The sequence below is a fragment of the Pleurodeles waltl genome, chromosome 2_2 (assembly GCF_031143425.1).
Source record: "Pleurodeles waltl isolate 20211129_DDA chromosome 2_2, aPleWal1.hap1.20221129, whole genome shotgun sequence".
In the NCBI taxonomy this organism is placed as follows: domain Eukaryota; kingdom Metazoa; phylum Chordata; class Amphibia; order Caudata; family Salamandridae; genus Pleurodeles; species Pleurodeles waltl.
Genome location: NC_090439.1, coordinates 721,383,609 through 721,409,908, shown reverse-complemented (window position 1 = coordinate 721,409,908; position 26,300 = coordinate 721,383,609). Strand labels below are relative to the sequence as shown.

Below are 26,300 nucleotides of genomic sequence, written 5' to 3'. Positions count from 1 at the left end.
GCTGGATGCCATAAAATAGGAGAAATGCGTGACTGTTGCGAGGTTGTATTGACTGACCAAGTGATAAAGTGAATGGCAATCAGCTAAGGAAGCTTGCAATAAGACTTTTTACTAATTCACCCAGGGCTTTATTAACAGGACTCGCAAACAGATCTGATGTTACACCTCAGTACAGCTTCAGTGCCTCGTGCATTTCAAATAACGGGAATATCACAGAAATCTGCCAGTGCAACCGTAGTTCTCTCAGCTATGAGAATTATTTAACACAATTTTGCCTGCAAACACAACCATCACCAACTGAGCTCATTCACTTTTATGATCAAGGATTGGACCATGCACAAACAGTCTTGTCAATAAATCCCAACCTTGACCTGCATCAGGTGAACTCAATTGCTGTCTCCTCCTTTCGCTAAACTGCCAAATGTGTGATGAAGGTCTCCAACTTCAAAAAACATCATGTACATCTATGCCCTGCATCTAGTCCAATGCCTTGGGACAGACGGTTGTACCACTCACCACCTTACACCTACCAGTTGTGCCCCAGATAATTCATCCCACAATGGAACTCATACAGAGCTCTGGAAATGTGCTGCAAAAGTAAGATGTTTATATAGAAATATACTAGAAATAGATTAGTCTAGGTCAATGGTTCCCAACCTTTTGACTTATGTGGACCCCCACTTTATCATTACTAGTGTTCGGGGACCCCCAATTAATCTTAATTGAATTCCAGGGACCCCCCCACTGAGTCATTACAGAAAGCTGGGGACCTAATTTGTTAAAATTATTTAATTTTGGAAGCAGTTGCGGACCCCCTGAGGAGGCTTCGCGGACCCCCAAGGGTCCCCAGACAACATGCATTGAACCACTGGTCTAGGTGAAAAAGGATAGCAAACAGAGAAACATAAATGCAATGAAATAAGGGACAACGGCAAGGATACGGAACTTCCATCCCATAAGAAAAACTCATACACTTCCCTTTATCACTTGTAACCTATTGATAATCATGGCACTAATGAAGTCTGGGAGAATGTAAATGTGCTCATATCGAGAGAGAGAACTAACAGCCTGTTCCACCAAAATGCAGGCCCCTGTGGCTCAGATTCAAGTAAGTGAGGTAATATTCCCAATTCCTTGAATCACAATAAACAGCTGAACCTACTTCCTCCTTCGCAGTCCATTATCCATAAGTGCCTGCTCCTGCTCCTCCTCTGTGACTGTAGCACAATACAATGAGGTGACATAAGAGCATGTGAGGAGATAAGAGGCCAGTCTCTCCAGAGGTTCCTAAGGGTTGACCTAAATAACCTGTACAGATAATATGAGGGTCACAATAGATAGCTCACACTCACAGCAATTGATATGAAGCAGTAGATCATCAATAGGGCCTTGACTATTCTTTCACATCAGCTCTTTAAATATATATTAATACAGAGGTTTTGTATTTGGGCTGAGTATATATTGAACCAATAAATGCACATTGATGGCTTATTGCATCATAAAAAGTTCTGTGACCTTATTGGTGTGTGCTTTCTATTGTGACCCTTGTGTTATCTGTATAAATACTTGTACATAGATGCTGATTAGTCTTGAAAAAGTTACTTATTGAAAAAACAAACATGTGTGTAAATTAGCAATGGAAAACATTTTCCTTTATTTATTAAATTGTTCATAGAATTTTCCCATGTCTGGCACAGAGTACACTGTTTAATTTATTTGTTATTTCTACATCAATTATTGTATAAAAAGGTATTGAAAAATTATTGAAATGCAATGCTGTTAATTAATGAACTGTTGATGACCAATCAACCCATTTCAAAGACTGAATAATGTCAAACACATTCTTCGTAAGCTCCTTTGTTGACACTGTTCCATTGATAGCCATCATAAGAGATATGATATGATTATGAATCACATGATTATGGCATCCGGCAAAATCTAAAGACGTGCCCAGTAGGCCATCATCAAGTTTTACCCAGCCTATGCAAAAAGTCTTGAAGGCCTTCAAGCAAGATCTGAAACTAACTACTGTATAAAGAGTCTTCATCTCTACAGCTTTCAAAAAGGCTGAGCTTATCTCTAATAAAACATAAATTGATACATTATTTATTTTATTGTATGTAGGTTTATTATATGCATTACCATATGCATGGATATTGACAAAGTATGCCCAAAGGGTTCTGAGAGAAGTTTTTTAAGGCAAAAAACTCAAAAGCTTATGTTTCTTTGCTTCCATAAGGGGAGCATGGAACAAAACCTCTCAAGAGTGAATTGAAAATCCTGTCGTGAGTGAACGAGTTCTTGTATTCTATCTTTACTACTCTGTTCACACCTCAGAGTATCCGTACAGCTGGGCTCTTAATACAGAATTCTACCTAGTGGAAACCATTGTAGGAAATATTGAAAAGCGACTATGATGCAGTTGTCTTGAAAGCTTGATTTAATCTGTTTAGTTAACAGGGTGTTTTAATATACCTACAGAGTGACTAACTAAGTTTGAGAGAAATTTATTCACTGAGCATTTTATGATATTGCCACTTCACTTTGAGATATTGATAGAGTGTACAAGGAAAGGAAAATGTATTTTATGTTTTTGTAAACTTATGGAAATGTATAAATTGACTTAACTAAACTTACCGTATTACCGGAGTGAAAAGACTGTGCAGGCGGCAGTACAACCGGACTCCCTGTAGGAGAGGGACATGTTTAGCAATTTAAAGGATTTTTTTTTCTTAGCAAGTTTTTTTATTGATTTTTTTCAATGCTACATGGAGACATAAACATATGACAGAACATAGGCCACTTGCTATATAAACAACACATATATATAATTAGATCAGTATTACATGTATATCAAATAAACTGCATTGCTGTTAAGACTCTCTGTAGTGAAGGAAATTCATTTCAAGTCACACTTGAGCATAGTTTACGAACGCAACATTTGGTATGCCTTGATTATGAGCACAAACATTTACTCACCTGCTGCGACACCTAGAAAGAACAATGTGCACACAATGAACATGTTCTGTTGGACCTGCATCTCACACTCCTGCCTTCCCCACATCTCTTCATTAGTGTCAGTGCTTCCCATCTGCCACACAAATGTAAATTCTCTCGAGTTGAAGGGTGAGCAACTCATCAATTTCAGGTTTTGGTTGCATCCTGGGATGTGTAGTTTAGTCCTTTTCATTATAAAATCAGGACTGCAAGTGACAGAATACGAAGAAAGAAACTAGACTACATAAAATATTCAAGTATGTACACTTGAAGGATCTGTGAATTCCACTCCTTTTTTTGGAAGCTGTCAACAAAATGGGAGCCCTGCATACTGTAGCATCTTGCATGATTTAGAACAGAAGTTTTCTGGCTCCCCGAGGACTCCATAGCAGTGTGACACAATAGCTAGATAAGAATATAATGAAAGCTTGGTTTAGAATGTTGGAGTTCACAGAATAAAGACGTATGATTTACAGCTCCAAGTGTGGCCTAGTCATTCAGTGGGTATCAGGCTGGAAAGGACACTATGATAGGGGATAAGTATCCCAAAGGAAAAAGTGCTCTCCTGGAGTGTTTAACATAGTACTAGCAAACTGCTTAGGCATGCCACATGTGTCTTCGTTGAAGTGCCGAGTAGACAGTTGGCGTATGTGGAGTCAATGCGCAACTCCAGCCAATGTGAAGTGTGTGAATAGAAAGATGGCTTCATGGAAAAGTCTACATATCATTGGTCAAGAAACTACAACCAAGATTCTACAAAATGGTACAATGCTGCCACACAAAAAAAAGTTATACCATATTTGGAATTTAAACGCTAAAGGCAGATTCAACTAGGTTTATAAAGCGCAGTTGAAGACAATTATTATTTATCAAATAACGTTGCGAACAGAAGCGATGAAGGCGGATGAACCAAGTGTTAGAAAAGGCGAATTGAAGTTTAAAAAGAAAAAAAGAGAAGACTTACCCACCCCGCTAAAGAGAGTTACTGTGCCACAGCAGTCATCAAAGTGGCTCAAGGAGAGGTGCTCCAGGTTGTGATTATAGAGCTGTCTGTACCAGAATCAGTTGCTCATAAGTCTGTTGAGTGGGGCTTAGAAGAACTTCATAGGTCTTCAAAGAGCAAAAAAGTTAAAGGCAACAGTTGGATCTGTGAAGTTTAAAAATGGCAGCTGAGAAAGAAGGTATCATTCTCATTAACAATAAACACGATCCTGAGGCTCACAAGTCAAAAGACTTAAAAGAGGATTTGCACAAACATGATTATTCGACAGCTTCAGGGAGAGTGCTACTCTCAACATCATTGAGTTCCACATTGGTGTACAATGCTGCCGCCTTCCTGAAACCACCACCACCATTCGATATTGCCAAAAAGAAAAAAATATTGGTGATATATGGGCTGCTTGGATAGAGGCACTTGAAGAGGGTGATAACACAAAGATTATCAAGTATTTCAATAATCTTGCCAGTGATGGTGTGAAAGAAGTCATTAAGAAAATGCCAAAAACTGATGAAGATGCCATCAGCTTAAGAATGGGTTGGATCTCAAGTTCAATCCAGTACTAAATGTTGACTATGAACAATATGTTTTCAGTGAAGAACGTCAAAGAGTAGGTGAAACAATCGATGAATTTGCGCAAAAACTTGACACACTCATCAAACACTATGGGCCTGATTACAACTTTGGAGGACGGTGTTAATCCGTCCCAAATGTGACGGATATCCTGCCCACCGTATTACGAGTTCCATAGGATATAATGGACTCGTAATATGGTAGGTGGTATATCCGTCACATTTGGGACGGATTAACACCATCCTCCAAAGTTGTAATCAGGCCCTATATGTTCAAATAATTTAATGATGAAGAAGCCATGCATCTTAGGGTGATCGACGGATGTTTGTCCGATTCCTTCAAAGGATGAATGCTGAGTGGAGCTCTTAGTCTAGAGGAAGTGTTAATGGCTGCCAGAGTTGAGGAACGTGCTGAAAGACAAGCTGCCAACATAGAGGCTGGAGGAGCACAGAGCGAGTCAGTAATGAGTGTGAAAAGTAATTCAAAACAAAAGACTGAAGGACACAGACTGATGTCTACATACAAAAAGAAGATGTGTTTCAGATGTATATTTGCATTTCCACAAGAAAGAAAATGTCCCGCCATTGGTCAGATTTGCAAAGGCTGTGGTAAAGAGAACCATTTTGTGATGATGTGCAGAGGGAAGGAAAAAAGTAAGTGCTTCTCTGAGCGAAGACAAAATGGCCGCAGCAAAATCAAGTGAGGCTAATAGATACAAAACAAAGTTGATCATCATCTAAATCATCATCAAACAGTTCATCCACCTCAATAATAAGTGAAAGTGAAGAAAATGACTGTGCCATGTCAATCCTTACCTCAGAAAAAGGTGCACGTCGGAATGGTCGACTGTGAGGAGAAAAGTCAGTCAAAGAAAAGTCAACATGTCAAAACAACGAAATCATACAAAAACTGTCCAAAGATTAAATGGATGTCCAATACTGTTCATTATCAATAGCGGTGCATCGTTAAATAAAATGCTTACACCGACAAATACCAAAGTGTTCACCTAGGCCCCATAGATGCCCATGAAGAGTCAAGGTTCTTTTACAGCAACATTGAAACATAAGAAAACAAAAGTACTAGCACCGATTCATATGTTTCAAGGTACAGGGGTACGTATCTACTTGCTCATATTCAATAAAGCTGCTGACATGGGACTGATTTTGGTGAATTACAACATGAATGCTCATCACAAAATACTATGTCAATTCCCTTCATTGTTTCATGGTTTAGGAAAGTTAAAGACTATGAAAGTAAAGTTGCATATTAATGAGTATGTCCATCCTGTTGCTCAGAGACATAGATGAGTTGCTTTTCATTTACAAGAAGCCGTTGAAAAAGAACTTAAGTCATTACTTAAGCACAACATTATTGAAGGTTCCACTGGTCCAACACCATGGGTTTCTCCCATAGCAGTAGTGCCTAAAAAGGACTGTGAAGGAGCTGTGCACATAAGCGTTGACATGAGCTAGGCGAACAAAGCAATTGAACAAGAACAATATCCAGGACTGCACATTGCTGATATGAAAGCACAATTTAATGGTGTCAAGGTCTTTGCTCGACCTGATTCGAATAAATGTTATAATCAGTTAGAACTTAAAGAAAAGTGCAGGTATATTACAACCTTTGCTACAAATGTTGATCTGTTCAAGAGATTTGGATTTGGATCTCAGCAGAGGGGAATACTCCGTTACAAACATGACAGATATTCTGTCTGCCATATAACAACCCAATTATATCATACAGGGGGTCGTAATACTGCAGACTGGATATCCGTTACGTTTGTGACAGAGTATTCCCTCTGCCAAGATCCAAATCAGGCCCCTAGTTTTGGTGTGTCATCTGCTGCAGTTCTTTTCCAAGACATCATACAATGCATCATACAACCTGTTGTGAATGCATTTAATTACAGTGATGACATATTTTTGGGAGCTACACAGAAGGAGCACAATAGAGCCCTCATACAAGTATGTCAATTATTCAATGTATGCAGAGGTGGTCTTAAATGCAGACAAGTGTGAGTCCAACAAGATCCAACTGAAATTATTTGATCATATCTTCTCTGATGAGGGTATGATGCCTGATCTTGCAAAAGTACAAGCTTTCACAAGTGCTGAACCCCCACAAGATGTTTTAATTGTATTTCTTTTCTTGGAATGGCCAGTTACTTGTCAAAATACATAAAGGACTTTGTCACTTTTAGTGATCCATTACAAGAGTTAACAAACAAAAGTGTTTGTTTTAGATGGTCACGAGACTGTGGAAGAAGTTTCAAGAGAATCAAACATGCCAACGAAAGTGATACAGAAAAGGCGTACTTCAATCCAAAGCTAAGAGTGACACTGCGAAGATCAAGGATCCTGATTCCAAAGAGTCTACGGCAATAAGTGATCAAAGTAGCTTACAAGGGACATTGTGGTATTGTTGTTGCAAAGAGAGCTCTCTGAGACCGAGTTTGGCTCTCATACTTAAATGAAAGAGTTGAAAAGAAACTCAATTGCCTGCCAACCAAAGTTTCTCAACATACTCTGAACATGTCAGAACTGGGAGAGAATAGCCATCAATTTCTTTGGTCCACTTGATAATGGACATCATTTAATGGTAATTATAGATTAATGTTCATGTTTTCCTTTGGTCGAAGATCTTTCATCCACAACACAAACAAGTAATCAAGAAACGTATTGGCATCTTTGAAACATGGGGCATACCAGCCACTGTAAAGTCTGACAAAGGTTCACCCTTCAACAGTAAATAATTTAAAGAATTTCTGGGGCATCTGAGCATAAAGCATCAGATGATCACATCATTATGGCCACAGGTCAATGGACTTGTTGAACGTATTATGAGTACGCTAAAGAAAGCAGTGAAGCGTGCAACTCTTGAGAAGCTCAGTTTAAAGACAGTATTAAACTCTACTCTATGAGCTTATCACTGGACACCTCCCTTCACCACAGGTGAAAGTCCTGCTGCTTTGATGTTAGGGAGAGCAATGGCAACCAAGTCACCTCAATGAACCACAGAAAGAGATGTGAAAACATGATTCGCGCAAGGGTCTTGGTTCACAAACAAAAAATGAACGTTTATGCAGACAAGAGGCAAAATGCAAAAGGCATCTCATTCAGAAAAGGAGATTTAGTGATCGCTCGACAGTTACGCAAAAGAAAATCTGATGCTTCTTACAATGCTGAACATTTCCAAATAGTGTCTACCAAATGACACATGGTGACTGCCCAGTGTCCTGGGAAATCTATTACCAGAGACTCTTCTCACTTTAGGCCTTTATTTCATCGATCTTCAACTCGAGATGGTGACAGAAAGAATGATTCGGACTACTCAGTGACTGTTGCAGATTCCCTAAAATCTTTAGAAATTTCCGATATTGAAGATGACAGTCTACAGCTCCAGGTAACCAGATCGGCTGATCAAAGAGCCAAGAAGATAAGTTGAAGAGATATAGTAGTAAAATATTTCTACATGTAGATATTTGTGTATGCCCATTTACTTTTTTTTAAATGTGTAATTTTTCATTTAACGTAGGGGGAGATGTAATATCTTGCATGATTTATAATGGAACTTTTCTGACTCCATGAGGACTCTGTATCAGTGTGACATAATCGCTAGAATAGAATGTAATGAAGGGCTGGTTTAGAATGTTAGAGTTCAAAGGTACACACAGAGGCATCAGCTCTGTGTGTGGCCTAACCACCAGTAGGTTCCATGCTGGTGAAGATGCTACACACAGCTGTCTCTAGACTTCAAAGGTGCGTCAGGTGCATTTCAGGAGAGTGAATGTAAACCTGCTTTTGCATTATTTTTTTTCATGATGTTGCACTGGTTGCCGCTGTACCACAAATTAAAAAAAAAACATTCAACAGCCTGCTTGCAAAGAAATAGAACTGTTGTTCCTTTTTATATTGAAAATGTGTACATTTTTATTTCACTCAAACAAATCAAACAGACTAAAGAAAGCCTGTTGTGGAAAGCACAAGTCAGTATTTCCATCACAAAGTTTATTTCCAACTGATGTAACTCCGTTGAGAGTCATTATGATGGGTGAAAGACATTGTATTACAACATCAACCCGCATGCCAGCCCAGAACAGTATTGTAAGGTGTGAAGAGATAATTCATATGACATCCGCTATCAATGAGAAAAGGTCACTTTAGACTCTAGTTCACTTAATGGGCATGCCCAGAAACGGCCAGCTGGGTGCATCGGGCACAGTGTCAGAGACGTTGACCTCCCGGTATGTCTTTAGCACATTGGTATACTAAGATGTCTAGAAGCGTTGACCGAAATAGCTGATGTGTTACTCACCTAATCAGGTGTCACAGTTAACCGCACATGTTGCAGGAGTCAGATGGATACATTAGAAAGTGTGCCTTCAAACCAGTAAGCCGAATAGCCACATCTTCACTTAAACCCATTGAGACTTTGTCCTCACTTTTCATACATGGCATATGCTGTTACCTAAATGGACAGTTGTTCTTAATGTTTGCTGTAAAAAGCATGGTTTATGCCCACAATGAGGAAAGGTGTTTCTTTGGTAACCCGTCTCTGGGGGAAGATTATGTATCTCCTGTTCATCTATCTCTCTACACCTTTGTTCATATAATTGACCAAGATGGAGGTCGTTAGTCGGAAATCATTGTGTGAACAAATAATTTATTAGCTACGTAGACTCTAACTTAGCCGCCTTAACAATTTACTAAATATTAATGTCTGACCAGTTTCACTTCTTCAATTAAGGTTGAAGGAAATATTCAGTCTGAAAATGAAAAAGGGCAAGATGGAGCAAAACACATTAAAATCTGTTATTGTGTGAAAAGGGCTTCTTTGATCAGATAGGTATGTTCTAACAAAAAACAAACCCTGGCCACAACTTAACTTTCTAATGTACAAATATGCCTACACTCCCAGTGAGACGTTGGGTTTTTGGTTGAGGGGGGTGTAGGAGGCTGGCCTGGCTTGTAGTGGGTACCAGAGGTACTTACACCTTGTGCCAGGTCCAGTTATCCCTTATTAGTGTAGAAGAGGTGTTTCTAGCAGCTTAGACTGATAAAAGGTAGCTATGGCAAAGTAGCTTAGGCTGAACTAGGAGACATGTAAAGCTCCTACTATACCACTGGTGTCATATGCACAATATCATAAGAAAACATAATACACAGAGTTACTAAAATTAAAGGTACCTTATTTTTTTGACAATATGCCAAAAGTATCTCAGTGAGTACCCTCAGTATGAGGATAAGTTATATATACAAGATATATGTACACAAACCAAAATTAGGTGAGTAATAGCAAGAAAAGTAATGCAAGCAGTGTAGAATTACAGTAGATTGCAATAGGAGCACAAAGGTATAGGGGCAACACAAACCATATACTCCAAAAGTGGAATGCGAACCACGAATGGACCCCAGACCTATGTGAGCTTGTAGAGGGTCGCTGGGACTGTAAGAAAACAGTGAGGGTTAGAAAAGTAGCCCACCCCAAGACCCTGAAAAGTAGGTGTAAAGTTTACCTACTACCCCCAGAGAGCACAGAAGTCGTGATAGGTGGATTCTGCAGGAAGAACAAACACCAGCAATGCAACAACAGTGGATTTCCGGACCTGAGTACCTGTAAGACAAGGGGACCAAGTCCAATAGTCGCAACAGTGTCAAGAGTGGGCAGGAGCCCAGGAAATGCCAGCTGAGGGTGCAAGGAAGCTGCCACCGGATGGAAGAAGCTTGGAGTTCTGCAAGAAAGAAGAGAGCTAGAGACTTCTCCTTTGGAAGACGGATGTCCCACGTCGCGATGAAGGTGTTCCCATGCAGAAAGACTGCAAACAAGCCTTGCTAGATGCAAGGGTCGTGGTAGAGGTTTTTGGGTGCTGCTGTGGCCCAAGAGCGACCAGGATGCCGCCACTTGGAGGAGGAGACAGAGGGGGCACCCAGCAACTCAGGGAGCCCTCATAGAAGCAGGAAGCACCTGCCAAAGTACCTGAGCACTTGGAAGGAAAGTGAACCGGAGTCCACGCGAAGTCACAAAAGGGAGTCCCACGACACCGGAGGACAACTCAGAAGGTTGTGCACTACAGGAAGGAGTGTCGGGGACCCAGGCTTGGCTGTGCACGAAGGAAATCCTGGAAGAGTGCACAGGAGCCGGAGCAGCTGCAAATCACGCGGTACCCAGCAATGCAGTCTAGCGTGGGGAGACAAGGACTTACCTCCACCAAACTTGGACTGAAAAGTCACTGGACTGTGGGAGTCACTTGGACAGAGTTGCTGAGTTCCAGGGACCACGCTGGTGCAGGGTGAAGGCAGGCTACCCCCAGAGCATGCACTACCTGGAAACAGTTGAGAAAGCCAGCAGGAAGAGGCGATACAAGGTTGCTAGTAGTCGTCTTGCTACTTTGTTGCGGTTTTGCAGGCTTCCTGAGCAGTCAGCGGTCGATCCTTTGGTAGAAGGTGAAGAGGGAGATGCAGAGGAACTCTGATGAGCTCTTGCATTTGTTATCTGAAGAATTCCCCAAAGCAGAGACCCTAAATAGCCAGAAAAGGAGGTTTGGCTACCTAGGAAGGAGGATTGGCTACCAAGGGAGGTAAGAGCCTATCAGAAGGAGCCTCTGACGTCACCTGCTGGCACTGGCCACTCAGAGCAGTCCAGTGTGCCCCCAACACCTTTGTTTCCAAGATGGCAGAGGTCTGGGACACACTGGAGGAGCTCTGGGCACCTCCCCCGGGAGGTGCAGGTCAGGGGAGTGGTCACTCCCCTTTCCTTTGTCCAGTTTTGCGCCAGAGCAGGGCTGGGGGATCCCTGAACCGGTGTAGACTGGCTTATGCAGAGATGGGCACCATCTGTGCCCATCAAAGCATTTCCAGAGGCTGGGGGAGGCTACTCCTCCTCAGCCCTCACACCTATTTCCAAACCCTCTCTCAGAGGAAGTCCTTTGTTCTGCCTTCCTGGGCCAGAGCTGCCTGGACCCCAGGAGGGCAGAAACCTGTCTGAGGGATTGGCAGCAGCCCTAAAAGGCGGTTTGGCAGTACCCAGGTTCTGTGCTAGAGACCCGGGGGATCAGAATGGTATTGGGGTGACAATTCCATGATCTTAGACATGTTACATGGCCATGTTCAGAGTTACCATTGTGACGCTATACATAGGTAGTGACCTATGTATAGTACACGTGTGTAATGGTGTCCCCGCACTCACAAAGTATGGGGAATTTCCCCTGAACGATGTGGGGGCACCTTGGCTAGTGCCAGGGTGCCCACACACTAAGTAACTTTGCACCCAACCTTCACCAGGTGAAGGTTAGACATATAGGTGACTTATAAGTTACTTAAGTGCAGTGGTAAATGGCTGTGAAATAACATGGACGTTATTTCATGCAGGCTGCACTGGCAGGCCTGTGTAAGAATTGTCAGAGCTCCCTATGTGTGGCAAAAGAAATGCTGCAGCTCATAGGGATCTCCTGGAACCCCAATACCCTGGGTACCTCAGTACCATATACTAGGGAATTATATGGGTGTACCAGTATGCCAATGTGAATTGGTAAATTTAGTCACTAGCCTGTTAGTGACAAATTTGGAAAGCAGAGAGAGCATAACCACTGAGGTTCTGGTTAGAAGCGCCTCAGTGAGACAGTTAGGCATCACACAGGGAACACATAAAGGGCACATACTTATGAGCACTGGGGCCCTGCCTGGCAGGGTCCCAGTGACACATAGACTAAAACAACATATATACAGTGAAATATGGGGGTAACATGCCAGGCAAGATGGTACTTTCCTACAGGGGGTATGAGCACTTCTCAAGCAACAGCCACAGTCCTTGCCAGGGTGAACCACAAAATTCACTAAATTAACCTGTGCTTAACCCTCTGGTAGCTTGGCCAAAAAGCAGTCAGGGTTAACTTAGAGGCAATGTGCAATGTGTATTTATGCAGCACTCAAACAGTAATAAAGTGGAGATCCAACACAAGAAAATAAAATCCCCAAAATAGAGTACATTTTTATAAATTGTTCAACCGCAAAACAACAGAAATCAAATCAGTAGAACCACAGGTATGACTCTTTAAAATGTTTAGTAAAATCTATTGCCTAAAAGATCAAAGTGCCAACCATGGACATCTAAATGTGCAGGACAGGGACAAACTCTAAAGTTATGGCCGACCGCAATGAGAGCGGTTCAGATGAACCCAGGGAATTGGGCACTTACCTTCAGTCTTTAAGAATAAATGTCTTTATAAGGTAAAGTTCAGCAGGGCAAAGCAGCTGGTGGTATCTGGATGAGATTGCGGTGAAGATTTCTAAGTTTACACTTAGTCTCTTTTTTGGACATCGAAGATCTCCACAGGGAGGAGGCTGTAGGCAGTATCTGATGAGGGCTCCAGGAGGACAAATACACTTTCAGACAGAAAATGCTGGACAGGATTTGCTGCTGTGGAGAACAAAGTAGCAGGAGCTACTGCAAAGTCAGGCCGTCGGCACTGCACCTTGGGCGATCGGCAAACAGGTCTCAGTCTCCTTCGGTCTCAGGACACTTTCTGACAGAAAGTTTTAAATTCCCAAGTTCTGGATTTGGGCAATCTGGGCACCATTAGAACCACTTCTAAAGGCTCAGGATTGGAGGGAGACTGGTTGGAGGGTCAGAAGTAACTCAGGCTGGGTCCAGGTGTGGGTTTAAGATGGTTGGAGCCTTTTAAGTCCCTGAGACTCTGATTAGGAGTCCAGCCAACTAGCCCTCAGAGTCACCTTGGTCATCCTGGTTTCAATTAGAAAAGCAGGTCTCAAGCAGCACTGCAGTCCTCTGAGTCCATAAGACAGCCTTCAAACTACAGGGCAGTCCTCTTGGTGCAACAGGGACGTCCTCTGAAGTTCACAGCAGGCAAAAGATAGCTAGGCAGTCCTTTGAGAGTCCTAAGCAAGTCCAGAAGTGAACTGAAGAGTGGGTATGAGGGTCCTACTTTTATACCTGGTTCCAGCTGTGAAGTGGAAGACAATTCTGGAGTTTCCCACCCACAGAAATGTCTGGAATTTCCTGCCTCCCTATCCTGGTCCCAGGATATCTGCAGTCACAAAAGGGTAGGGTGAAGTGTTTTGAGTGTGCCCTGAGCCAGTGTCTTTGCAGCCATCAAATGGTTAGGACAAAAAAACACCAATTTAATAAAATTGGCATTTTCAGAATTGTGATTTAAAACCTGACTTTACCATTAAAGAGGATTTTAAAATAAAGTTATTTAGACACCAAACATGATAACTCTACCGGTTCCCAAACAAATGCCTTTCTTTATTAAATGTCATAAGGTAACCCAATGTTATCCAATGGGCGAAGTAGGCCTCACAGTAGTGAAAAACTAATTTGTGAGTTTTTCACTACTAGGACACTTAAAAGTACATGTACTTAAAAGTGCATGTCCAATGTTTTAAAGGCAATGCACAGTGCCCTGTAGGCTGTTTAGGCCCTACCCTATGAGTGACATATGTATTAAAAAGAGAGTTTTAGGCCTGGCAAAACATTTATTTTGCCAAGTCAAATTGGCAGTTTAAGACTGCCCACAGGCTGCAATGGCAGGCCTGAGATATGTTTAGAAGGGCTTCTTAAGTAGGTGGCAATTATATGTGCTGTGGGCCCACTAATAGCATTTGATTTACCAGTGCTGGGTATATGGTATATCACCTTTCAGAGGACTAATAAGGAATGTAAATATCCCAATCATGGGTAAGCCAATTTCACCATGTTTTAGGGAGTGAGCATACATACTTTAGCACTGGCCAGCAGTGGTAAAGTGCACAGAGTCATAGGAGCCAAGAAAATGGTTCAGAAAACAGGAGAGGTGTAGGCAATACATTTTGGGGTGACCCTGCCAAGAGGGCTAAGTCCACCATTCCCATACATAACTTAGACCATGAAATCTCTCACTAACCTTTTACATCCACTATTAGCCAACTTAACCACCAAATGTCACCATCCTTTTTTAAGAGGAAAAAACATCACTCCCTTCATCTAGACTGGTCATTTTTACCCCAGTGAAATAATGGCATGTCAGGCATCTAATGCCCTTGAATAATTCAGTTAAAGCTGGCAAGAACTGCTACTATCCCTTTTCTCCCTCCACTAATGCTCTTTGATTTTCTTCACAGCCAAATCCAACTGGTTCCCTTAAGGCTGTTTTGCAGCCACTTCAAAATATTGTGATCATGTACGCATAGGCATATTTATTTATTTTATGGTCACAAGACACATCTTGGATCATGAACTTTAAGAGCGGAGGGGTGAAGGGAAACCAACACGAGCTGGTGAAACAAACAAAGCATTAGCACTACAAAAACAGATCCTCTCCCAAATGGAACATTTCACTTGCTACACTCGGATCTCCACATCCCTACCTTCCTGTTTGTTAGCCTCTGTTGCTGCCCCTAGCTTAAAGCAGTATGCCTATAATACCATTACAGCTAGTCTACCTAACACTAATCCAAACACCTGAAGAACGTAAAATCCTGATAGACGTATCCCATTTACATGTTCAAAAATAGTCCCCTAGGTGCACCCCACCACTGTATAAAATACATTTATCCACTGACTGGGCAAGTGCTCAATTTCAATTGCTGAAGTTTTACAACCCCAAAAACATTTCTTATAAACTGCTATTCCTGTCAATGTACCTGCTATTGTTATCAAATTCCAAGCCATGCAATAGGACATCCTCCTCTCTCTGCTGCGATTTCCTCTCAAGAACACTTGTATTTGCCCCATTCATTACATTACCTCATGTCTACTGGTAACTTTCATTGGTTAAAAGTGTTAAGGATCCCTCCAGCAGGTCAATACTTTCTCCTTTCTCTTGTGGAAACTGTGCCTCCATTCTTATGGAGTCCAACTTTACACCTAAAAGGTCAACTTTGAGCCTGGCTCTTCCATCTTCTCTGAGTCTAGTGGCTTCCAAATGCCTCATAAACAATTGAAAGCTTCCCAAAGCTACTGGTCAACCTCAGTGTCTTTGTGAGACACAAAGCAAGAAAATACATCTCCCACACACAACTGTAAATACCCACTCCAGAAGGTAAATTAATTTGCTTAAGTGTATCCACAACATCAGGGAGGGAAAGTGTTGGAATATGGAGGGGTCAGATTTGCTATTCCACTCCAATCTAATCAATAGTACAGCAAGCATTGGACTTTGTCATGGCTAGTATTCCCATTCCAACCTAGGAAACACTCATGAGAGTATTGGACTTTGGAGGGGTAATATTTGCTATTCCACTCCAATCTAAACAACAGTAGGGAAATCACTGGACCATATAGGTGTAATATTTCCTATATCTACTACAACTTAAGCAACAGCAGAAAAAGCATTGAACTTTTGAGGCGGCATATTTACTTGTCCCACACCAACTCAAGCAACATTGTGGAAGCGTGACTTTGAGGGTTTCTATATTCTGCTCCCAAACCAACCCCAACAACAGTAGGAAAAGCATTTGACTTTGGACAGGTCAGATTTAATATTACCACTAGAGTCTAAGCAACAATAGGGACAGTGTTGGAAAAAATATATATTTATTGTTATGATTTTTTTAAATTACAACAAAAATGAATATACAAAAATCAAATAAAATAGTCATTAAATATTAGTTGTTATTTTTTATAAAAATAATTTCTGTAGACAACCACAAATGCTTTAAAATTACTTAAATAATTGACAATTAATTATTGGAAACTACCAAATAAATACATTTACTGATTAAAAACATTCAAAATATTTACATTAAAACACTGTCCACCCTACTGCCCTGCAATCTGAACAACTTGCCAAAAAAGTTAAATGTATGTGAGCTAATTAAATAAAGCCCAACAAAAATATTCTTAAAAACAGTAAATCTTAAAAAAATGAAGATATAACACATTAAAATAAAGGAAATAAATACATGTAATCAATTGAATATGTGATATAATGAATAGCAAAATAATTATCAAATTCAATTAAAAAATATCAAAATGTCATTAATTAATTAACCAGTTAAACATTCACATTACTAATAATCTTAATATTAAATTAATTGTCGATAATTTTAAAATAATAGTGTCATCTAAATAATATTAAAGAATGTTCAATCCCATTAATGAAATAAATGTAACAAATTGTAAAAAAGGTATAGAAAAATGTAAATGTATTGTACGATATCTTCTCTCCCTACATCCAAACAAACCTAACAGCCAATAATAAAAAAAAACTCTTTAAAAATATTACCATAGTCATAAAGCAACTAGAAGACTACAGAAAACTAAAATTAGAATATTAATAATTTACAACACACAAAATCCTAACACATTACAAATTAATATGACATTATGGAAAACTATATTTAAATAAACATCAAGAAATAATTCTCGAGAAAATATTTTATTCTGCAATATTCATAACTATGATATTCTTGTCACCACAGTCTTTTTTATGGTATTTGTCTTAGATGATATTTCTGACGCAATATGAGTCATACATCTTAATCTACCAGTAAACAAATGGGCCCACAACCCTACCCTCAGCTATCTTCTTCAGTATATTCCTTTGCATTTTGGGGATTTCATTTACTGATTTGAGGTTCTTTATCCACTTTCTTTCCCGGGGTCCAAACACCCTAATCTAAACCATTCCTTAAATACCTTAACTTAAATCTTGGGGGCTTCCAGATGTGGGTAAAAGTGAGGCAATGCTTCAGAAACTCAAAACTATCTGCATAATGAGGCTTTCCCCAAACACTCTTTCAGTCCTGTCCCTAAATTTATTACACTTTTATCTCCCTTGAAAATGCCCAAAATGTTGTTTGAATAGGTGCTTTGCTACACACTTGTCACACTCATTCCACAATTTGCTTAAGCTCCAGAGTTTGGTAAAAAGTACTTTTAAAGCAGAAACAAGCCCTAGCAGAAGATGTTGTTTTGCAAAGCAACTCAGACCAAATGTCGTGTGACATCCTAAAAAGGGCCGATACTGCATAGGAATTGCACTTTCCCTAGGTATCGAGAGAGCTGACTTAGTGCAATCCACTGTTTATAACTTCCGTCATACTAGCCTATTTTTTGTCATAGCTCAGCCATATTATGCCTTGAGAGTTAACCTGTGACTTACGATTACCATTATCATATTTCAAAAGTGTGACACACCTTTTTCAGAAGCTTCCACTATAAACACTCAATTAAATAAAAAAGCAAGAGTTCAGTTTAACTTGCCATGATCACCAGCATATTTGGAATGTTTGCTAACTCCTTTTGTCATCACTTCTCTGCATGGTGATTTACATAGAACAATATATCAATACATTAATCTTTCATTATCTTTATCTTACATTATGTCACAATTGTGCAGGTGTAATGATGCCTATGAATTGCAACGTTGAAGCTATTCCCAACCCTCAGCTTCAAACGTTCCTCTTCACTTTAAATTTTGCAGTTACCATCACCTAACAGCCTCCTCCCTTCTCCCTCCTTCAACTCTTTCCAATTTCCACCGCCTCTTTTTCTATCTTCCCCATTCCCTTCCTAGGGCCTCTTCAGTTCACACACTCTCCTGCACCAAAACTTTATCTTTCCAAGGCCCCCCTTGCCAAACCACAGAATATTCTTCTCATCAACCATAAACTTCTTGTATCTGTTTCCTTATCTTTACTATTGGCCCTTTCAATACCTCTCACCTACCACTATTATGAAGGCATGAAAATGCTACACTTGTCTCTTGTAATTCTACTTTTCCCTTAACCACCACTTGCTTCCTCTTCTCATTTTCATCTTTTTCCACATGCTTCTAATCTAATTTTTACTCTGCAAAACCAGTGGCGGCCCCTGCAAATCTCAAGTGGAGGAGTGGTGTAGGGGGTGGGAGATTGGACGGGGGGGCTGCTGGGAGGGAATAAAAAATATCTTACCTCTTTCCATCGCTGCCGCCACCACATGCTCAATCCTCTTCTTGTGTCCCAGCATTCACTGCTGGGACAACATCACAGGCTCCCCAGCAATCCTGCCATTGGTTTCATGAAAACCTTGCATCAGGATTGGCCTGAGCGGCAGTGACTGCTGCTCAGACACAGTCATGGGATCTGTGCAGTTTCCCCAGCTTGGGCTGCAGAAATCTAAGTCTGCATGTGTGTTTGGCCGCCCTCAGACGGCCGGCCAAACACACTTCCGCTCTTAGTGCACTCTCCCCTCCTCCCACCTCCAGTGATCCCAACCCCGCCCCTCCCAGCATTGCTGTGCCAGAAGCAAAAAAATGAAACAATAGAAAACAATTGTTTTATTTTTCTGCTTCTGGCACAGCCAGTGGGATGACATTCCTTTGCCATAGCGAAGGAGCCGCCACTGTACAAAACACCAAGATCAGCAACCCTATTATCCATCTACCATCTGCCATTACCTTATTTCAAGTTATGCTCCCATTTCCGTTCCTTACTGAACCTGTCCACCGGCTCTGCTACATTCTTCTGCTCACTCAACACCCACTTTTTAGCATTTTTCGGTGTCTTCCTTCTAATTCCTCTCCTTCCTCTTACCTGTAAGTCAATGTTTGATGAAACTGGTCTCCCACACATTGTCCCTTACTGCAACATGTCACCATCCCACTAGTCCTTGGAATTGCTCCATCTCCAACACACTTAACAGATAGGTCACTTTCGTTTCCTCCTATCGCTGATGTCAGGTAGGCTGCATCAACTAATCCATGGCTTTTTGTCAAAGTCTCTGAAGGACAATTGAATCCTCTAGATTCTGGAACCCCTTACTGATTTCTGCCATCAGCACTGTAAGCCTCTTCACTGTAAAGGGCCACCCTACTCAGCCTGTCTGGGCACATCAGGTCCATTCCCTACTCCACAATCAGCTATCCCTACCTTCTCCCTACCCATTCCCATCTACCTATCCCATGTCTGTCCATTTCCACTCCTAAACAAATTAGTTCTTCCCCATCCACAATCCCCGACTTTGCCCCTCTCCTTCACATTCTAACAACTGCCAAACTCACCAAGATACTTCAAAACACCCTCCCACACAATATAACCTATGATGTAGTCTAATTCTTTATGAGGTTGCATGATGTTCCAGCTCTGTTGAAAACTGTGCATCTTAGGCACTGTATAATGTAAAGTGGCCTGTTTATAGTGAAGTAGATGAAGTCCATTGTTCTTGTTCATTTATTTTATAGTTTGACTGATTTTTGGTATAACATAAAAAACGAAAAGGAATACTAATATACATAAATATAAAAGTAGTCTTCCAGCATATAATTCTTATTGAAAGGGGAATCAATTAATGTAATGGGTCCTTCCATGTATGGGACAATATCCTTGATTAAATAATATCAAGGTAGCAATCCCTCCTTCATGGGATGTAAGTGCAGTTGTGACCTGGTCACTTGCAAATAGATTCCTCAAGCAGTTCAGAAAGAAGCTGAAGTACTTTCTCTTAAAATGCATCACTGAATTGATTGTTATCAATTCAGTATGCATTGTTGTCATATGATTTTCATTATTTGCATGTCATCCATAATTTTCATATTTTTTGCCACTACAGTTAAAAATTGCTGTTATAAAATTGTTATACTTTAGGTAGAGTTCTTGGTGACATATTGCAGAAGAGTGTGTTGCAGAAGAATAAACTGTTATACTTGCTTTATTAGATTTATTAAGATAATTGTCTACAAGGTGATATGCTTTTGTACACAAAATGGAAAACCACTGGGTTTAGATGACTTTTGTTTTGCCATATACTGTAAAATTGTTTTTTTTGTCACTGTTTCACAACCCAAATATTTCTTAAGGTAGCCTTTGCTAGATTGCACCATGTAGTTTAAACTACTCCTGTTTAGAGTAGCTTGGTGCTTTAAAAGGTTAATATCAGGACTGCTGTTTTCAGCAGACCCTGGGCACAGCACACATTTTACAGTGATATTTTCGCTGACAACCAATGAGAATAAATGTTTACTGACTTGCAAGTGCAAAAACAACATTTTGTAGTAGTTGTTCTGGTTCGAAACAGATTTTAAAACAATTGCCCGGCACCAGTCCAAAACTGACACTCCTGCAAAAGACGATGTTAAAGCTGTGAAGATCCATTCCAGTTGTAACCTATTACATGCTGAGCTTGTAATGTCATTTTCTAACAGCCTATACTATAGTCTTCGTGTGGTGCATGGTAGCAGCTAACAGAATGTGTCCAAGGGCTGTATCACATAAGAGTGAGCACTAATAGTGTTAATTTAAGATAAATGACCTGATTTATTTGCTGGACGATGGAGTAAATTATTCCATCGCCCTGGTGGAGGGGCAACCAGACAGATTTATAAATGACCACCAAGCTGGCCGTCACTGACAAAGCATTGCTAGGAACCGCTGTCATAGCAGTTCCTGTCAATGCATTTCTCTGTTTCGTGCAGGGCTCCGACAACATGATGAAGCCATTAACCAAACAATTTTTGTTTTTTATTTTCAAAGAGAAATTCCTGAAACAGATTTCTTTTAAATAAAAAACAAAATGCTCCCCTTGCCGTAGGAGTCCTCATCTGGGGGTGAGGGGAGCACTTACCATTTTTTTCTGCCCCTTCCTGCCAGGGTTTTCCTGGCAGTAACCGGCAGTGAAAACTGACCCCTAATTCCACCCATTTAAATAGATGGAATTACAGGTCTGCCTCCGACTGTCCTTGCGGCATTGTTGCAAAGAAGTATGTTGACTGGCAAGATATAAATCAGGCCCAAAGTCTCTGCCACTGACTAGAGTCTTAAATGGTGGTCAATAGTTGCTTGTCATAGGAGCTGTAATAACATCCTCGCCTTTTAGCTAGAAATGTAATAGCATTTGTTAGCCTATTGGCCACAGATCATAGAACAATGTAACAAAATAGTCAAAACAGAATGTAACACAACATCACATTACAATAATGGAACACAACACCATAGCAGCACAAAAAACAACAGAACACATAATCAAAACAGCAATACACCACACCACATATATGCACAAACAATGTTGTCCCACATTACCACCTCCAGAAACCTACTTTCAGAATGTAGTGATAAAGTGTTTGCACCAAGCACTGCTTTAACTTACCACCATAGGCATGAAATAATGCCTGTTTGTGAGCCGGCCCCACTTGTTAAAATAGGTACCTGCATGTGATCACTTTTGATCTTGCTGAACAAGAATATAAAGGCTTCTTGTAGGTGGCGACCTGATAACTGTTTCTAACAGGTTAACACGATTTAGCAAGGTAACCTAATATGGTTATCTCATTGACAGTGAAAACCCCAAATGACACTGGAGTGTTTTTTTGGGAGCAGGCTCATTTTGCCTAGCAACTGTGTTAGATATTCACAGTTCTAAAATCTAGCCAGCGGCTGTTCTATTTTTCTGACAAATAACGTGGTGAGAAATTAAATCAGTCACTCAAGGAGTGAGTAAAGAACCAGTCTGCTTTTCTGTTCAGGCTGCCTAACTTGAGAAATGGCAAGCAGGATGAAGATTTAGGCTTTGTTCTCCGAAAACCTGAGCCTGAAGCCAGCATCAGTGAACCTCGCCATACAGGCACATTGAAAGGTCTTCCAAAACAGTAATGTTTCAGAGTGTGTTTTTTTTTCTCCAATCATTGTGAACTTGTCCATTGAGCTCTAGAAAAATGACACACAGAAACACTGAAAAGACCCAAACGAACAATGGCGGGAAGAGTGAATTCCCAGTCTTAGGCTCCAAACACACACGGGCTGCAGCCAGATATCAGACCTCTACGGCTACTAGATGATAATCACAAGGTAGGCAAATGTAAAATACGCAACATTTTTTTGCATCCTTTATCTCCCGACAATTGTATATCAATGGTAAAGGGGGAAACAGTCTTTTGGGAACATATTACACGTTGACAAAGCCTCCTTGTTGTTTTTGAAAATGGTAGGTCTGAGATTTTAGGCACTTCTCTGTGCATCCCTCAGACAGGTTCATTATAAAATCCCCCCAGTGACCTCATTAGATCCGGTAGGCATGCATCTGGCAATTGGCCACAAAAAGCTTATGATGCCTAAAATCAATTTCTCACAAAGTTCCTCTTGAAACTGTCACATTTCGAAAATGCTCATGAGGGTTGTAGCTCAAGTCGTGCCTGAACCCTGGGTCACTGTGCAGGTGACAATCTTGCCACATAATTACATACGTGGTTTTATGTTTTAAGAGTTCCTTAAAGTGAAGGATAGCCCGCAAAAAAGAATCTGTTTGCATTTTTGCATTTTATTGATAGAAACAATCCATCGTGGAACATAATTCTTTTAAACTACAGATCATATCAACAATTGTTTCCTTTTGCTTATTTTTACTGCAGAGTTAAAAAAGCCAATTGCCTATGAAGAAATGCAAATCTACATACGGTATATAAACTACTTGTATATCACCAAACCCGATACTTACACAATAACAAATTTGAAAACTGCGCCAACAATCAATACGTTTTAGCAGAAGAAACGCTACATTCGCTCATCGTGCACAGGGAAGATGCCTGATGAGGCCATGGGTTAAAAGATGCTTTTGTGTGCAGCAAAGAAGAAACTGATGAACTGAGAGGTTAGTCAATAAAGATAGGTGTGATAGTACTTAGCCCTGTTTTATGTCAGTTAAAACTATGAACACAAAACCTTCTTTTCATAATCACACGCTATAGTGAATAATCAACGCCTACTAAAAGTCTTTCCTCAAACACTGTTCGCAAACTGCACACCAGTTTTTCTCAGAACGGACTCTCATTTTGCAAAGTGGTCTATGTATTACTAGGTCGCATAGCATGCCATTCACAGCCAGGGGACATCACAGAACAGCCTGCATACTGAGTATTAATAAGGCAAGTTGCAATTTGTGATCCCCTGTGTTTGGCTAAAGACACAGTAACGGTGACCCGCAACGTGACAGCAGACCCTATCCTTGAGTTTGTATTTCCAAATGGAAAGCTTTTTTTAAGCAAACCTCAAAGATACCATTGCTGCTTTAAAACACATAAAAGTTTCATGTGGGAAATCATCAGGTGTCAGAGGAACTCTTCCTGAGGCTGCCAACTCACAGGCATGAGCTGCCGTTTGCAAATCAGCTACTACCTCCTTTGAAATGTTGTTAACTGTTCTATGGTTTGTGACCAGAAATACTGTGACAAACCATTGCTACATTGCATACTGAATAGAAATTTGGAAGGGAAGCTCCTTTTAGACCCCTCTCAAACTCTAATTCAATTTGGGTTCTTAAACCCGCTTATGAGTCGGAAAATATTTTCTGATTCATAAACAGGATTTGAACATTTGAATAAGGCATTTTGTTGTTGCAAACCCAGTGATTCTGCAAATCCAAGGTTTGCAATTGCCAAATCTTTTCACACGAGTGGCCCAAAGATCTTGGTGCAGGTGTTTATTACTGCACTGACCATTTGGATCACTGACAGAATATCGGAAACGCAAATGTTAGGAAAACAGTATATTGTGTCAAAACTATTGATGACCAAAATATCGAGAAGGTAGGTATAGATTTACTATTCTTGACTCCACATCTACCTGAAGATATGTATATCGTCAAGATACGTATATGTGGAGCTATATACAGTAAAATGAAAATGTCACTTACCCAGTGTACATCTGTTCGTGGCATCAGTCGCAGTAGATTCGCATGTTTTGCAATAGCTCGCCATCTGGTGTTGGGCCGGAGTGTTACAAGTTGTTTTTCTTCGAAGAAGTCTTTCGAGTCACGGGACCGAGTGACTCCTCCTTTTGTCTCCATTGCGCCTGGGCGTCGACTCCATCTTCGATTGTTTTTCCCCGCAGAGGGTGAGGTAGGAGTTGAATTGTAGTAATAGTGCCCATGCAATGGAGTGACGAAGTATGCACGTATTTAAGGTTGAGATGATACATATATAAATAGTTGAAGGTAACTTCCAAACTGCTACAGGCTCCCGGGGAGGCGGGTGGGCACATGCGAATCTACTGCGACTGATGCCACGAACAGATGTACACTGGGTAAGTGACATTTTCAGTTCGATGGCATCTGTCGCTGTAGATACGCATGTTTTGCATAGACTAGTAAGCAGTTATCTCCCCAAAAGCGGTGGATCAGCCTGTAGGAGTGGAAGTAGTGTGAAATAATGTTCTTAATACAGCTTGACCTACTGTGGCTTGTTGTGCGGATAACACGTCTACACAGTAGTGCTTGGTGAATGTGTGAGGCGTAGACCATGTGGCTGCCTTACATATTTCTTGCATTGGGATGTTTCCTAGAAAGGCCATGGTAGCACCTTTCTTTCTGGTTGAGTGTGCCCTTGGTGTAATGGGCAGCTGTCGTTTAGCTTTAAGGTAGCAGATTTGGATGCATTTAACTATCCATCTGGCTATACCTTGTTTTGATATTGGGTTTCCTGCATGAGGTTTTTGAAATGCAATAAATAGTTGTTTAGTCTTTCTGATGTTTTTTGTTCTGTCAATGTAATACATCAGTGCTCTTTTGACATCTAATGTATGTAGTGCCCTTTCAGCTACGGTATCTGGCTGTGGAAAGAACACTGGAAGTTCCACTGTTTGATTTAGATGGAACGGTGAAATAACCTTTGGCAAAAATTTAGGATTGGTCCTTAGGACGACCTTATTCTTGTGTAGTGGTATAAAAGGTTCCTGTATTGTAAACGCCTGAATCTCGCTTACTCTTCTTAGGGAAGTAATGGCGATGAGAAATGCCACCTTCCAGGTTAGGAACTGTATTTCGCAGGAGTGCATGGGTTCAAAAGGTGGACCCATAAATCTAGTTAGGACAACATTTAGGTTCCATGAAGGAACAGGTGGTGTTCTTGGTGGTATAATTCTCCTAAGGCCCTCCATGAATGCTTTAATGACTGGTATTTTATATAGGGAAGTTGAATAGGCAGTCTGCAGGTATGCAGATATTGCTGCAAGGTGTATTTTAATGGAAGAGAAAGCCAGGTTAGATTTTTGTAAGTGAAGCAAGTAACCCACTACATGTTCTGGAGTTGTGTGTAATGGTTGTATTTGATTAATATGGCAGTAGCAAACAAACCTCTTCCATTTACTTGCATAGCAGTGCCTGGTGGATGGCCTTCTGGCTTGTTTTATGACTTCCATACATTCTTGGGTAAGTTGTAAGTGCCCGAATTCTAGGATTTCAGGAGCCAGATTGCTAGATTCAGCGATGCTGGGTCTGGGTGTCTGATCTTTTGGTTGTGCTGTGTCAACAGATCTGGCCTGTTGGGCAATTTGATGCAGGGTACTACTGATAGGTCTAGCAGCGTTGTGTACCAGGGTTGCCTTGCCCAAGTTGGTGCTATTAATATGAGTTTGAGTTTGTTTTGACTGAGTTTGTTTACCAGGTAAGGAAGGAGAGGGGGAGGAGGAAAAGCGTAAGCAAATATCCCTGACCAGTTCATCCATAGGGCATTGCCTTGGGACTGTTTGTGTGGGTATCTGGATGCGAAATTTTGGCATTTTGCGTTCTCCTTTGTCGCAAACAAGTCTATCTGAGGTGTTCCCCAGAGTTTGAAATAAGTGTTCAGAATTTGGGGGTGAATTTCCCATTCGTGGACCTGTTGGTGATCTCGAGAGAGATTGTCTGCGAGTTGATTTTGGATCCCTGGTATAAATTGTGCTATTAGGCGAATTTGGTTGTGAATTGCCCAACGCCAAATCTTTTGTGCTAGCAGGCTTAACTGCGTGGAGTGCGTCCCCCCTTGCTTGTTTAGATAATACATTGT

General features: G+C 40.8%; 1 protein-coding gene across 1 annotated transcript in view; it reads right to left on the bottom strand.

The window, feature by feature from the left end:
• PREX2 (phosphatidylinositol-3,4,5-trisphosphate dependent Rac exchange factor 2) overlaps positions 1–26,300 on the bottom strand; it is a 1,096,481-nt gene that overhangs the window by 621,952 nt on the left and 448,229 nt on the right. The window contains exon 14 of the mRNA XM_069220299.1: positions 2,638–2,687. Coding sequence (XP_069076400.1) covers positions 2,638–2,687 — 50 coding nt within the window. The remainder of the gene's footprint in view (positions 1–2,637; positions 2,688–26,300) is intronic.